The sequence below is a fragment of the Bombus impatiens genome, unplaced genomic scaffold (genome assembly GCF_000188095.3).
Source record: "Bombus impatiens unplaced genomic scaffold, BIMP_2.2 scf_0418, whole genome shotgun sequence".
NCBI lineage: Eukaryota > Metazoa > Arthropoda > Insecta > Hymenoptera > Apidae > Bombus > Bombus impatiens.
Genome location: NT_176837.1, coordinates 1,283,332 through 1,298,660, shown reverse-complemented (window position 1 = coordinate 1,298,660; position 15,329 = coordinate 1,283,332). Strand labels below are relative to the sequence as shown.

Sequence of the window (15,329 nt, the reverse complement as noted above, 5' to 3'; positions counted from 1 at the left end):
ATTTCACGCGAAAACTTATGCTACCTGAAGAACTCGTCCGTGGTGCTCTAAGTGACGATGCAATACAACCACGAGTCGTGCCTAATGGTCTATTAAGAATACGTTGAACGAGTACGCACCGAGTTAATTTAATTCGATATACTGGATCAACGTGGTTAGACGGAAAAAGCTAATTAAGAGTTAATCCTAGAGTCGCTTGATTTTATTGCGATTTTAAAATAATGAGTATACAAGCATTTTGTAGGTGAAGAGTAGATGGAATAACGGGGAAATTTTTTACCGAATCACTTTGTTTTACGTGAAAATGCATCATTTCTATAATTAACCCTTTTATTGAAAGAGAAACAAGTATTATAAGTAGTCATTAAAATGATTAAAGATAATAATTTTGAATAGAACGTTCTTAAGTAAAATAAGATTTGCTTTCTATGAAATATCAAAGAGTACATGTAATGTACATTCAATAAGAAATACTTCTTCAATAAAATCTGAAAGACATTCAACTGGCATACAACAAAGAGGCAATAGAATTTCATCTGAAATAAAAAATAATCTATTTCTTACTCTCTGACGTAAGTCATACACCGTGCACAGCACGACACTGCATCTAATTAAACTGTCTCTTAAATCCTGCATAGACTGTCGAAGCAACAAATCTCCCGGGATAGAAAACAAGATCAATCGACACGGTTTTCACAATCTGGAAATCGTTCCACGGTTTCCTAGCTGTCCGTTTCAACCAATGAAATCGCATCGCGACCAGCTCGCCTATCAACCATCGAAATGGCTACCGCCTACAATTTTTACTCCTGGAGATCCTTGGCATCGTTTCGCGTGCAACGCGCGACAGGGCGACGAATTTCCAGGTCAGAGAATGGAATTCCGTATGATGGATCGCCACAACCGATATCGGCCACGATTATCATACAATATGATACGCTCGTCGATCGATCGGATAGCGTAACGCATTTCTACGGCGATATTTCCGATTTTACTGCGCCCGTCCTGAACCGGAGGCGGTAGTTACGAGCGTTGGACATTCTCTGCCACCATTGGTCCGTGATTCTTTTTAACTCACCAGCCGGCCGAGCTGCGATTGGATAGACGTACGGCAATAATTTATAGGTCTCCACGAGCCTCAACGTTTCACCGTAGAGCTGAGAACTGTTCCGTTATATGGCAAATAACCGGAGATAGACGCGCGTATACACCCGTGGCTCTCGATATACGCCGTCTGCCTATCGTAATAAGCTTGTCGTATCGTAATAAGGTGGCGGTGATTTGAATATATCGCGTCTACGACATCGTTGGCTGCGACGAAAGGTCTTTCGAAATGTGCATAAAAATTTTACGCAATCCCCGTCGTCCCTGTTTCGCTTTTTGCGGCGGATCGACGCGTGGAACGTGAGAAAATCATAGACACGCCTAATTGCTATGTTGCCACCAGGATATGGCGACGGCGATGCAATCCATTGTTAAACCAATTTTTGTCGCTTTTATCTTCATGGCTTATGACAAGCTATTTCCTTTGCCTCTCATCCAATATCGAATGCTTTGCGCTTCTGTATTACTAGTTGTTAAAGATTTGTAGTATTAAGTATTTACTTTTTGCTCGTTGCTGATAATAGGAAAATATCAAGATCAGACGAAAAGTTTAAACTGTAGAACGTGATCTGGGAGCCCCTTGGCTGCCTTTTCGATAAACAAATAAACGAAATCTAAAATATTGGCCGTGCTCCATGAACAACATGATTAATAAATTTAATGCAACTAATTGAATTAACATGATCAAGTGTCAAGCTGTAGATATTAAGATATTTTCGTACTATTTGATACAATTTGAATGATTTTCTAAGTACAATATCTCTAACTTCGTAAATTACCGATATAGACTGAAACAAAATACACGGTTGATCGTAAAAGGTCGAGTATTAATAAAATTGTAGTTGAGCCGCTGAACTAATAGTACATAATAACTTATTACCATAAATCACTTGTCCAACCATGTACTTTAGTAGTAAACTTCGATTATGCTAATCGTACACTCTAATCCTTCCTAAGCATTAAGTTTATTCCCTAGGAGCCATATAACCGTAGACGTAACTAGTGTTAAGATCCGGCAACCGAAAATGTCAGTGGCAGAACTTATTAACCTTTGACAACCTGCGATCACACGATGAGCCGCAGAAAAGGCTCGATCCACGGACCTGTATAGGGTTCCGCAATCGCAACAGCTCACAGACAGTGGAAAGAAGTTGTCGATTATGCATGTAATCCGTTGTATGGAACTTTCTCCAGTCGAGTATGCATATATTAAAGAAAGATCGGTGGCTCGTTACGCGAGAAATAAAAACCAAGGTGCAAATTAACGGTAGTAAACAGATACGTACACATGGCAGGACCAATTAGCGTAATAAGAGTTGTAAAGCGTGTAGAACGCGGAACGCATCATAAATTCGCGAGCAGATCGGGATAGAATTTCGAGTCGTCGATAAATTTGTCAAGCAGGCCGTTAATTGGTAACCGACTTACATACATACACCTAAATACGTGTTTGCTTAAACTAATCGAATAAAATAATGGAGGAAAGCAAAGTTTCTTCGAGTATGGTACGCCGTCTTCTTTTTTCTTCTTTTTTTTTTCTTAAGACTTTAAACTTTTACGATGATTAAATGATCGAAGTTGTATGAAACTCTCGACGTCTATGATGTGGTCGACGTGGTGATGGTCGATTATTGAGGATTCGTGCAAATGCAGTTACAATGAACGTTGAATTAAATGGAATGGCTTTGAAGTGAAGCATCCTCCCATCTTGACGCGTTTTGTCGTGTGCAAACGTTAATAGAGGTTTACTGGATAAACTCGTGATAGAATTCGAAACTCGTGTTTATTGAACGTCAATGCAACGACTCGTATTATTAGCATACTCTTTGTGCATCTGCCACGAGCGAACGCACTTGTGACTTATAGCAGTTTACCGAGAGTTTCAACAACAGCCTTTTGCCATTTTCTGGGCTACTTTGTAGTATTTCCATTGTTTAATATCTCTCGTGCAAATTTGAATTAGATTTGGATTAATTGTATTTCTTCTTTTTTTTCTTTCGTACGAAGAAAGATATAAACCTTAGCTGGTAATTTAACGTCAACAGTAAATATAGATATAAGGATTACTGTTTCAGAAATAATAATTGAATTAAATGCGTGTTAACATGCACGTTACATTTATTATTTATTAAAGAAAAGGAAAATATACTGGTAACCAAAGTTAGAAAAGTCAATAAAAGATAAAGTAAAAGTACAAATAGAAAGATCAAACAAAAGAAATACCTAAGAAATGAGTTCATGAAACAATTTGAATCAGAAACATTACATTCTTTATTCCGAACAGGCAATACTACTGTAGGCTAGTCTACTGTAATTTCACTTAAACAACAGTCGAGATGAAAATTAGATGGCCTTACAGATCGGCCTATGATTTTCTTCCATGGGGAAGCAAACACGACTTGGAGCGCATGACAAACGGTAACTATCGAGAGGCTTGTTAGAGATAGAGCAACGAGCAACGGAAAGGTCCACGATGTTGAACGCTACTGGATAGCTTGCGCGTTGCACGAGGCCCCTGCGGCCTGTTTAGACAGCGTACGACGCTTCGTCGTCTCTTATGATTGACATGTATAAATATTTGGTTAGTCGCTTCACCGTTTCGTACGTGTATCGTACACGCGTAAATCCTGCACCACGTATCCTGCGTACGTTTACAATAGTAAAGGTCGTTCATAAACGAGCGAGTAGGACCACATGAGACCGCAGGACGCTTGTACTTCCCGACGCGACAAATTAACGATTCTTGCGCCACGCGTAAACCCACGCAGATGCCTGGGAATCGCTTCTTTTTTGTGGTTTGTTGAATTTAGGAGTGTAAAGATCGAAAACGAATCGAATTCCATGGTTTAAGTGTACTGTGACTTATCAGCGATGAAATTTATTTTTGTATGCGTGAAAGAAAGAATTTGAATATCGTAGAAAATATCAGAGCATTGAGATTGGAAATAAGGAGAGGAAATATTTTGAATGAGAATTATTTAATTAGAAGAACTATTTATAGTTGAAGCAGAAATTAATATAGAATGATTGGATATTCCTACAAAGAATGTGCTATAATACGATACATGGTAAAAACAGAAATCTGATAAGTACATGGATGAAATAAAAGATTTCTACAGAAAAAAGGGGGGACACATATTTGAAGCTCGAGGATGCGTAACTTTGGACCTTTCGTTTTGCGGTACGTGTGGAAATTGATGATTACGTAAAAAAGAATTTCTACTACATATCGTAAAAATGGTCTTCGTCTCGTTCATAATTCTTATTTATGAATCTGGTTGGTTAAAAATATTTTAAGCGGACTGAAATGCTGAAATTCAATAAAATTTTAACTTATATAATATAAAATGAAGATCACGTAGAAATTAATCGGACTACAATCACGAGACGAAATCCTTAAAAAAGCATATTCCTTTAAAACATATTGTACGAGTAAATGTGCACTTTTTCAATAGTGAAACGTCATCCATTTGTGAATTGATTTCTATCGAAAGAGGCTTTCTACCAAAAGCCCTTCTACAGGATAACGCGCCAGAGGCGAAAATCCACCCACGACACGCTAAATCACCGGAAGATAAAGAACCGGAACAAAGCAAACACAGGGTCCACTCGTGTGGACCAACCCTCTTTTATATTTCCAACGACGATTCGTAATATATTATTTTTAAATTCTTTTAAATTACAGGCTCGATAGCCACGATGCGTTTCGATGATAATGGCAGAAGGCGTTCTACGCTAATTGTACGTGTCTGAATGATGTTCTTGTATAAATTAAAAAAGAGGAAAACGTGTAAGTATTAGAGAATTCTGTTTAATTATTTATGATAGAATTATATAAAAAAAGAAATTTGGTTGGCACAAAAATATCTTATTAAATTCTTCGTTTCTCAATTCTCAAATTTCTGTTTATACTTTGAATTATTCTAAAGTAGACACACAATGATACAATTAATTTTCATTGCATGAACATTAATCTACGTAGATTGTTAAAATTGTTACTCTTTCATAAACAGAATTTCTCACTATAAAAGCAACCAAATATAACAACATTGAAATTAATAATTATTATAAATAAATTAATTCGTGCTAATATAATGTTACGATCTAGTGATAAGTAGCTAAAATATAATTTAAAAAAGACGAAAATGTAATTCAAAGTTGCACAGGTTTGACACCGTGAAAATTTCGCACCTACTTTCATAGTTCCACGAATTAACAATGAAAGAACGAACTGATCGATGAGTTGAACGATGCGATGGAGATCACGAACAGTAAGAAGCACGCGTGGGTGGATGATTCAGCCGAAGGAGGCCGGCTGCTTTGAAATCGATACACAACGTCATCGTATGATTCCCAATAGAATCGAGTGGTATTTCAATCGTGCTCGCTTCGAAACCCTGAAAGACGATCTCTTGCCTTTTTTCCTCGATCGCAGGTGTATTCGACCGATCGTCAGGTATTCTTCGCAGGAGGCTTGGTGAAAGAGCACACTTATTCCACTTAACCGGCGCGATATTCAAAGTATCATTATCGAGAGACACGCGATCATTTAATCATGGATTTATTCGCTACCGATCAATTAATTAGCCAATCACTGTCATTAGAGGGGCAAATTATACACCGGCGAAACTGAGAAATTACACGATGTATTTAATCGTGACTTAATTTCCTAACGCCAAAGTTGACGCGTGCTGTCATTTTTACGCCTTGTTTTGCTCCACAAAATCACCGCGTGATCGATGAATTTTATTTTTAACGCTCGCCTTATCTCTCGTTGGCGAAATTTTCAAACCAGTATCCGAGAAGAACTCACGTTGCTTTTGGATAAGAGCTAATGGTTAATAAAAAGAACATACCGCGATTTCTTTCGAAACGTTATCCTTTCATCAACGAGAAACTAACGTGAAAGTTTCATAAAAGTAACTGGATGCTATAGCGTAGCGTTGTTAGACTCGCAATCCCCCTCGTCCTCGTGATTGATCGATTTTTCTTACTCGTTGTTACACCTCTGCTAGTCATATTATCCCATTGTCTTATAATATCGAATCACACGAGTAACACACGTCGTGTGATAATATTGGCAAACACGGGTCGCGTTCATGACAAATGCACAAAGTGTTACGTTTCAATATGATCATGTTTCTAAAATTATCGTATTAAAATACAATTACTCCAATGTATTTTTATTTATCATGATTTAGGAATAATTATCATTTTATAACAGGACACCTGCAAAGTCTTATAAAATTTTTCAAATACACACGTAATACATCGATAAGCACATCGATCAGTCATTCATATAATGCCCAACGTATCCTTCTCAGGTCGATAAGCAATAAATATAGATTTGCCTATAAACAGCCTTACATCACGCTCCAAGATCTTCCACTCACAACCTGAATCTCCCAATCACCTAATCCCCTGGAGAAAAGCTAAGAAAACCAGAAAAATCTCGATTTGCTAGGTTGCTCAACAACGAGCCTGCGCTTAACAACTCTTATCACTGGAACGCCAGGTCCGTGTTTACTCGTCTCGCTTCGAGCGTCCGCAGGAGAGTTTTAACCGCTGTGGCAAGCAAAATAATCCTGAATCCTGATAATGATACACGAGGGACAAGCCGAATGATACACGACGAGTGAAATATAGCGTTTTATGTAATTTATCGCGCGATTACGGATGAATCGCCGATGTCTGCATTTTTTTTCCTTTTTTTCTTTTCTCTTTCTTTTTTCTTAGCGAAACCGTGATAAACCTAGAAAATCATCGAAGAGAGACCGTGACCGAGGCTGGCAGTGCACATGGGGGATGAACAGGTAACGGTAGCGGTTACAAGCAGCGGACAGGCTGTCGTCCGACTCTCGCGTTAAGAGAATTATTTATTGGGGCCATTGGCGCCGACGAAACGATTAGCATACTAATGTCCTCGACGATTTTCCTTGCGTCGTTCGCAAGCCGATCCTACCTCTCGTCCGCGACAGTGTTAATCTGCCATTATTAAATTATTTGCGTTACAGGGGGCGCGCCGTGGCCGCGGCGCACCGGCGATTATCATTTATCAATATCATGGGACAACATCGCGATGGTGATATTAATCGGCTAGGGATATTCGTACGTCAGCACGTAATGTCGCCCAGATAAAACTGGTATGCGATATCGGCCGTTGCCTTTAATAGGGATAGCGATCGCGCGAGCCGCGAAATGATTGGGATCGAGGTGCGCTTCCGGTCAGAAATTGATCGAAGGAAACTCGATGACGCCTCGCGTAGCGGTATAGAATAGATTAATTCCAGGTGCGAAAGAGGAAGCTTTAAACCTAATTAGCTGGTAGAAATCGCGATTATACATATGGTAATGGGATTCGTCTGGTTCATATCGGGGTTATGATTACAGTGGTGTGGATCGAAGGAAGAGGAAACTTTCAGTTCGATCGTAAATAGTGGTTTATCGATTGTTAGTTTTAATGATAGGTTGTTGAATATTTTAATAGGGAATACGTATAAAGTTTGGCTGATGGACTATGAATTTTACGGTGTTTGGTAATATAAACTGAAATGATTATATCAAAGAAGTATTAAGATTTAATAACGTTTATATATAGATATCTTTGTGGATTATTTATAAGAAAGGAGGCTGATAAGAAAATTACTTAAGATACCAAACAGTATCGAATTAGCCAATTAAGAATTTAACTCAAACAACGAGATTCGTCAAACAGAAGCACTTGAATTTACTACAAGATGAAAGGAATTTTCTCCATTAATAACGTGATAACGCTTCCAAGAACTGATATATAATCGTTTCTTTCGAGACAACGAATGGATAGCGGCACGAAATAGAAAGAAACTAATTAAATAAACCGCTTAAATCACCTCCCACAAGTATAACATGTATACATAGCAACGCGAAAACTCACGAGTATCTTAGCATGTCTAACTTCCGCATTCTTTACCACAATTACCTCCACGAAACAGGAGTAGGCAAATTCGCAGCGGCAAGTAATAAATCAAATCTCTTTAAAACCAGAGGATCGTGATTCCTCGCGAAATCTTCAGATGCAAAGTCTAACGAGCAGGAATTTATGTTGGAGCATGGTATATTTACAGTTGACTGCAAGATTTTTGGGGGATTAAACGTCCCTTTACCATACGTGATAAATTCTAAAAGAAAAAAATATAAAACATACATATGTTTAGAAGGAATTCCAATAGTTTCCAAGCGTATTGTAATTATTTGCTATTCGTTACGTCGATGACAAGAATTCTCCATGCGCTCAAATCATAGTGGATGGTTCAATAATCGTAAGATAATTTGCCATAGATTTCTTCAGTTTTTAGGATTTCTTATTAGAATAAACGTCTTTGATTTTATTCTTAAGATTTGTTAAATTAAATATTCAATGAGCGTAACATGAAAATATCGATATTTTTTCCAATAAATTCAATGTATACTAAAGTTATCAATGACTAAAGTACAAAGAAATCTTGCACCAAAGAAATCAGAATGAAAGATAAGGGGAGAGATAAAGAAAGGAACGAATCTTCGTCTATACACGAACAACCATACAAATCTTCAAAAATGTATTGTCGTAAATCTACTTCAGTAATTCTAATAGTATTCGATATCGAGTCATCTGGTTTTAGGGACTTCTGATTATAGAACGAACGCCAGACCGGCGCCGATTCCCGCCATTGTCGCATTGCTCGTAATGCGTTTTAATATTATGATCTACGCGTCGAGACTAGCGAATCGCCTTGGAAATCTCGCGGTGAAAGGCAGTATTATTAATTTGCACCGACGGTAATCGATCTTCGCCGCAAAAATCAATGCGTTCCCGATATTCTCGCAACGCCGCCGACCGAATAACCGTGTCATTAAAACAGCTCACGAACACCTCGAGTCCAGTGTAACGTGTCTCGAGCCGTAAGAAACAGTATATCTCCTGTAATCTCGTTAAAATCTCAGACCGTGGAATGCGAAAAGAATAGCGAATTATATCACGCAGGTGCCAGAGTATTGTAAATTTTTCCACGATGAGGGTGAATAACTGAGGTATCGAACACGCTATTCATATCATTAAACGTGGGTCGACAGACGATGATTGAAGTTATGGTTTAATTTAACACACACTGGAATTTATAGTGGGACAACGACATTTTCTGGTTATTTATTACATGTAGTAGTATTCGATATTGTAACATTACGATTTTTAGAGCATGGCAGTATACGTATGTACGGAAGGCGAATATCTATTTTCGTCGTAAAACATTAATTGTAATCGTTAAACCTAGTATTATTAGATGCACATCGAAGCTTGATAGTTCAGGTCGTAAAAGACCAACTCATGGCGGGCTGACATAAATTTCTACATCTTATTACTTCCAACATATTTTGTTCAAAGGTATTATGTTTATTGAATCAAGACACTGAATGTTTATAATTATTCAAAGCCACGAAGAAACTGCTTTGCACACTGGCTATAAAAACCTGTAATAGAGGACAGAGTGCAACAAAGTTGACGTTGATTTATCAGGTACTAAACTTCGTATTGCTTTATTTATCCTCTGAGCCGGATTATTTCCTAACGCTCGTGAAAGAATAGTGAAAAAGAAAGACACGTCGCCGACGATGAACGGAAGAACGCGTGGGTTGGAAATTTTTGGTCATTAGAAAAACCTAATCGTTGGTTGGCTTGACCACAGGGATTTATGTCCGAAAATTATAATAAAATAAACCGACGACGCCCAGCAGTGAGCTAAAAGGAATGATGAGTGAGAGAAAAAGGATGAGCCGGCGTTAGAATATGATTGTAAAATTTTATAATCCTGCGAGCAACGAATCTTGATATTCATTCGGATCGTGGAATATATTTCAACCGTGCAATTCTTGATCTTGTGGGCTGAATGTCGTCGAAAGTACGTGAGAATAGTACGGTAATTACACCCACTCTCCATGGGCGATGATTTAAATCCGGATAGTTATCACGGTTATCGTTTGTGTTGGCATTCGAGTTGTACGGCTCTAACATGCGCGCAACATTACTTATTGTAGCGGTAAGCCAGATTTATGCAAATGTTATTTTAACACCTGCTAGCCAAATAAACGTGGCACTGTTTTGCCAATAAAACTATGAAACATTCTTGTATCAACAACGTCTGGCAAAAGCGATTTAGGGGTGCTTTCGAGCTACATCTGTTATTTGATATAAAAAGAACAGGGAAAGTCTAATTCATAGACTTTAACCATAGTTTAGCCTGCTTCTTAATATACGTAGATGTCAAATCGTAGTTCGTAATTTTTCTTTACGTTTGTTACGGACGAAGTTTACTTAAATTTTATCGCCGTAAAAAGCTATAAAAAAAAAGAAAATAAATAATGAAATAAAGAGTACTACTATGTTTTTAATGGGGAATATTGGAATTTAAGTAATTGCTCCAAAATAAAAAAATCCTGATAATTTTCATATTAAGAAATTTGTAAACTTTCCAATCCTATTTAATCTCATATTAGGTACATATATCGGATCGTTCGATATATTCTTTCCAATAATTTACCTTAAAATTGAGGTTGCTGTACAAAATATATCACCTAACTTGATCTATTTTACGTACCTCGTTTATTTTTTATGATAGCAAAAGGTATCAAAGGAAGAGAATATTCGGTTCGACGGGGGAAATGTTATAGGCAACAAATTTTCTCAGCGACACTTTTTTCGAGATTTCAAAAACATCGAAGTATTTTTAAATGGGACTACACATTTTCATTGCAACAGTCTTATAGTTTATGAAAAAACAAATTCAATGATTTACAATATGTTGATCCTCGCGTATTTTTCGACGAGAAAATCGCGTTTGTATGGAGAGAAGGTAAAGGTAAGATTTGTATGTTTCAGTGGAAAATATTTATTTCAAAAGGTGTTCAAAATTAATTTTAATACGCTTTTGGAGACGACAAATGAATGATTTCTCTACATTTTTAAGTACTTATAATAATAATTGATGCACATCCGTATAGAACCCTTTCTCGCATGTTTTCTGCTGTTGTGCGAGTATCGTTGTGAACTTTATTTTTTAATTAAACGCTACAGGAAGGAATCAAGTGGCGTAAGACCTGACGATCGAGCTGGTCATCAAATTCTTCCACCACGTTCCATTCAACGATCGGGAAACATTCTGCTTCTAAGCATCAGGAACAATTACACAACACACTGTTCCAATGAAATTGAGATTCTTTCATTTACCGTCGCCGAACGAGTATTGAAATTAATGATTTTCTCGTCGACACATTGCACATCGTTGAATCTCGAAAAAAGTGCCCTCGAGAAAATTGTTTTGCCCGTCACTACATTTGCCCCTTTGAACCGAATATTCTCTTCCTATGAAATTGTCCCCTATCATAAAAAATAAACAAGACGTTTAAGATGGTCAAGTTAGGTGAAATACCCTGTATATGTATTCTACTATAAATAAAACAAACGTCATTTCCGTATACTTTTTTCAACTCACTCAACAAAACCGAATCGGTCACGCAAAAATGACAATACAGTTCTCAAATATTAAATATATCGATCATAGCGAAGAAGCGATATCTATCGCGTTGAAAGGTTTGAAAACGGCAAACTCACCGCGACGAGGGTGCTGAGAGCTTCAATTCGCATAGTAGCTGGCCAGGCCAGCGGGGAGGCCGTAGGTTGCAAGCTGTTGTGGGCCGATCACGTGTGTCGATCCCCGATTATTGGCCGACGATCTTTTGTATTCGATTTCACTCGGTTCGGAAAGTATCCGGCAGGTGATCCGATTCTCCCGGTTCTACGTCGATTTCTCGCGATCCGTGGTGCCGATCCGATGACATGGCTCCTGCGCCGATCTGTAAAAAAAAAGAGAACTATAATCAGTAAAAATTGAAACATAAATAAATGATATAAATATATAATTAAAATGTATTATACGTAATACACCTAATAGCAGTATGATTAACGTATAAATTAATTAGCAATAATACGACTGAAAATTACGATTCTTCTCTCTTTCTTTCTCTCTCGTTTTCTTTAGTTCTTTTATTACCAGATATACATACACAGTCACATAAATGCAAAAAGGAGAAAACAAGAAAGCAGAAATTGCAATAACCTATATTATGTAAAAAAGATAACAGAAAATAATAAATGACGTACGAAAAAAAAAAAAGAAAACAAAGAAGAAAACGATAAACAAGATTAATGGTTAGAAACCCAACAACCGTACAACTCAGCCCGGTCGATCAAGATTTAATCTTGATAATGAAAAATTGACTTAAGGTATTATATTTCTCTTCTTCGTTTCTATTTATAACGAGAGAGCCCGTAATAGAGGAATTTCTAATAAAGTCTTATCGATACCTCCGTCGATGATTAATTTAACACCTCAGTAGCACATCATCAATTAACGTCTATCCACAGGAACTTTCGTTTGAAAACGTGTTAGTTTACGTATCACGGTGAAAACAGTTCGATTTTACGTGTATACGTTTCCAAAGAAAAATATACCTTGTACGATACATGTCACTTATGATATCATAAACTCGCACCGCAACTTAATTTTACTTCAGTTGAATACAATTGTAGCAGAGCGAGCAACCTGTCACGAAGCTTATATTTATTGCGCGAGATGGAGCACAACGAAAATAATGAACTTTATTTCGATTATTTGAGAATATATTTCACTGGATGACTGAAAACGGCGTATCACAAATAGCAGAGTACAGTGTTAATATCTGGGAGAAGACACGATCGCGCGACGCGGAACGTTGCGCTAGACTGGATCGATCTTTAAGATTTGTCGATAAAAGTAACGAGGCCAAGTTAAACGCCGGCGTTTCGGTTAAAAGAAGACAACCACGTTTCGCGTCACACGGACGAGCACGATAACGTTGTTAACCGATATCTTATCTTGACGTGTTTCCGATAGATACCAATTACGTTCATGTCAGACATGCACTGACCTATCGAAGTGATGCATTCAAACTCGAGCGTTGCACGTGTGGCATTCTCCTTCGAACATGGTTCTCGACTTTATTTTTACCAATTTTCCGCGTGATTTAACGACAGTAAATACTTTACTTCGTTAACTTCGTTAAAAATTAAACGCTAACTAAACTAAAATCCCCAAAACTAAACCAACGAGTTTATGTCGCGATATTATGTACATGATTATATATATGATAAAATGGAAAAGCTTTCAAGGATAACTAAACAGGTAAAATCAGAGAATATAAAAATCCGAATCTAAACATTGAACCTACGCTTTCCGGTCACGATCAAATAAATAAATTACATGAAAATGTCTTGAAAGCCGTTCATAGCTAAAAATATCTATCGCTAATTTATTCTGTCAGATTTACTCGCAGTAGACAATTTTTTAAACGTCTATAGGCATATATTAATATCGATCTTCTATCGATAATCTATAATATTTGTTTAACTATATCGTAGCTTTTAATATTTTTCACATTACTCTGCCAAATTTGAGGATAATTTTTGAAATAATTAATCCTCCGATTTCCAAACCACGATATTTCATTTTTATCGGAAACTTTCTATTGAAAATCATAGTTTCTTACTGGAAAGATTGAAAAACAAGCGAAACCAAAGACTCTACTGGCGCTGCTATGAATTGACACAGTGAGTAGAATTATCAATTTGCAATTTGAATGCGTACGGGAGTTAGAGAGTTAGACAGCAGTAAGACACGAAAAGAAATTCGATGGATTTTCACCTGAAAGTAGGGTGAAACGAGCAGTCGTTGTCGGTTTTTAGATCGCGAAACTGTCCGTGATTTCTTGAAACCGGCGCGATTGACAGGCATAGCTATAGCATGGCGGTATTACAGATCCAGCAAACGCTCACCGCTCTCAGGATCATTCGTTATATGAGTTAATGACTCTCGAGAAATCATCGATTGGTCCGTCCTGAAGCCGCGACGCCTTTCACACCGTGTAAACACGCCTTCTCACGTAATGTAATGGACGAGAGTTACATTTCGAACGGTAAACGGGGTGGCAAACGATTTTCCACGGTTTCACGCGCGCGATCTATCAAATACTCGTTTAAATGTATTTTCGAGCATTTCTACCTCGTAGAACTTGAATTTGTCCATTTGTAATCGATACAGTGTGATAGGCCGCTATTCGAAAATCTTAAGACAAATCAATGTATTTTAAAAACGAGTCTTTCAGGAACCAAGTTGATTGTATGCATTTTTTTAAGTTTCATAATTTATCACATCAAATACAGAAGCTTCGTTAAAACAAAATGAGAAGAAATTTTCAGCGGGAATGCAATTGTTTCATTATAGGCGTTTACCTCATAAGCGTTTCGATTAATTTTTTACATATTAATTTAAACGGCGAAGAAGTAACGGCGCGACTTTATTAATTGCGGAAGGAGGGAGGCTAAAATATTTCTGATGAGAAAAGGAAGATTTATGGTGTCCTATTACACAGTCTCGCGGAACCAGTTTGGCTTCGTGACAAAAAGTCCACGCGACTCCGACGACCGAAGCAAGAAGCGCACACACCTGAGTGTACAATATAAAATATTGTGTAGGTGGTTAAATTACGGAAACCTGTTGCACTGAATTATTAATTTTCCAATTTATTAGGCGAATGTATTAGCGAGTCAATGGCATCGGTGAAGTGATTTATAAATCAATTACTATAAATTATTTCATTAAAAAAAAATGAGGTGAATAAATGTCTTTTTTAAAATACAATTGTCATTCCTATACTATAAAATTATGCAGTATAATGATATAATAATTATAGCCTGTCAAGTGTACTCAAATTTCCAATTCTGTCGGTATTTTAAGATCGCTTCTTTTTTTTTTTTTTTTTTAATTAATAAAATGATTGCAACAGTCAAACGAGACTATAAACAGGGAAAGGTCTTCACGATTTTTAAATATCATCGTGAACACGAAACGGCTCGGTTAAAATGCCGACTGCTTTGCATCGTAACTGCGTCGTGTTTTCTTTACGATCGTAAAGCTTATTCCATGCAAATCACTCTCGATCTGATTGCATCTACTTTTAAACAGCGATCCGAGAACAGTCTTATCGTGGATCGTCTCTATTGCCAAACACTTGTGAAATCGATCGAACGGCAATTAAAAGAACAGGAAACAGAGGAATGTCGGTCAAAAATTCTTACTAAATAGTAGAGAACGCTTGTCGGTAAAAGTAGTAAGTAATTA

General features: G+C 37.3%; 1 protein-coding gene across 3 annotated transcripts in view; it reads right to left on the bottom strand.

Moving 5' to 3' along the window:
- Positions 1-15,329, bottom strand: part of LOC100742394 — a 116,382-nt gene that overhangs the window by 9,130 nt on the left and 91,923 nt on the right. For 2 of the 3 annotated variants that reach the window (XM_003490368.4, XM_024368293.2), the window contains exon 2: positions 11,726-11,967. In XM_003490368.4, the coding sequence (XP_003490416.1) occupies positions 11,726-11,758 (33 nt within the window). In that variant the 5' untranslated portion in view covers positions 11,759-11,967. Of the gene's footprint in view, positions 1-11,725; positions 11,968-15,329 lie in introns of those variants that run through there. The other variant, XR_002946851.2, reaches the window with a different exon arrangement.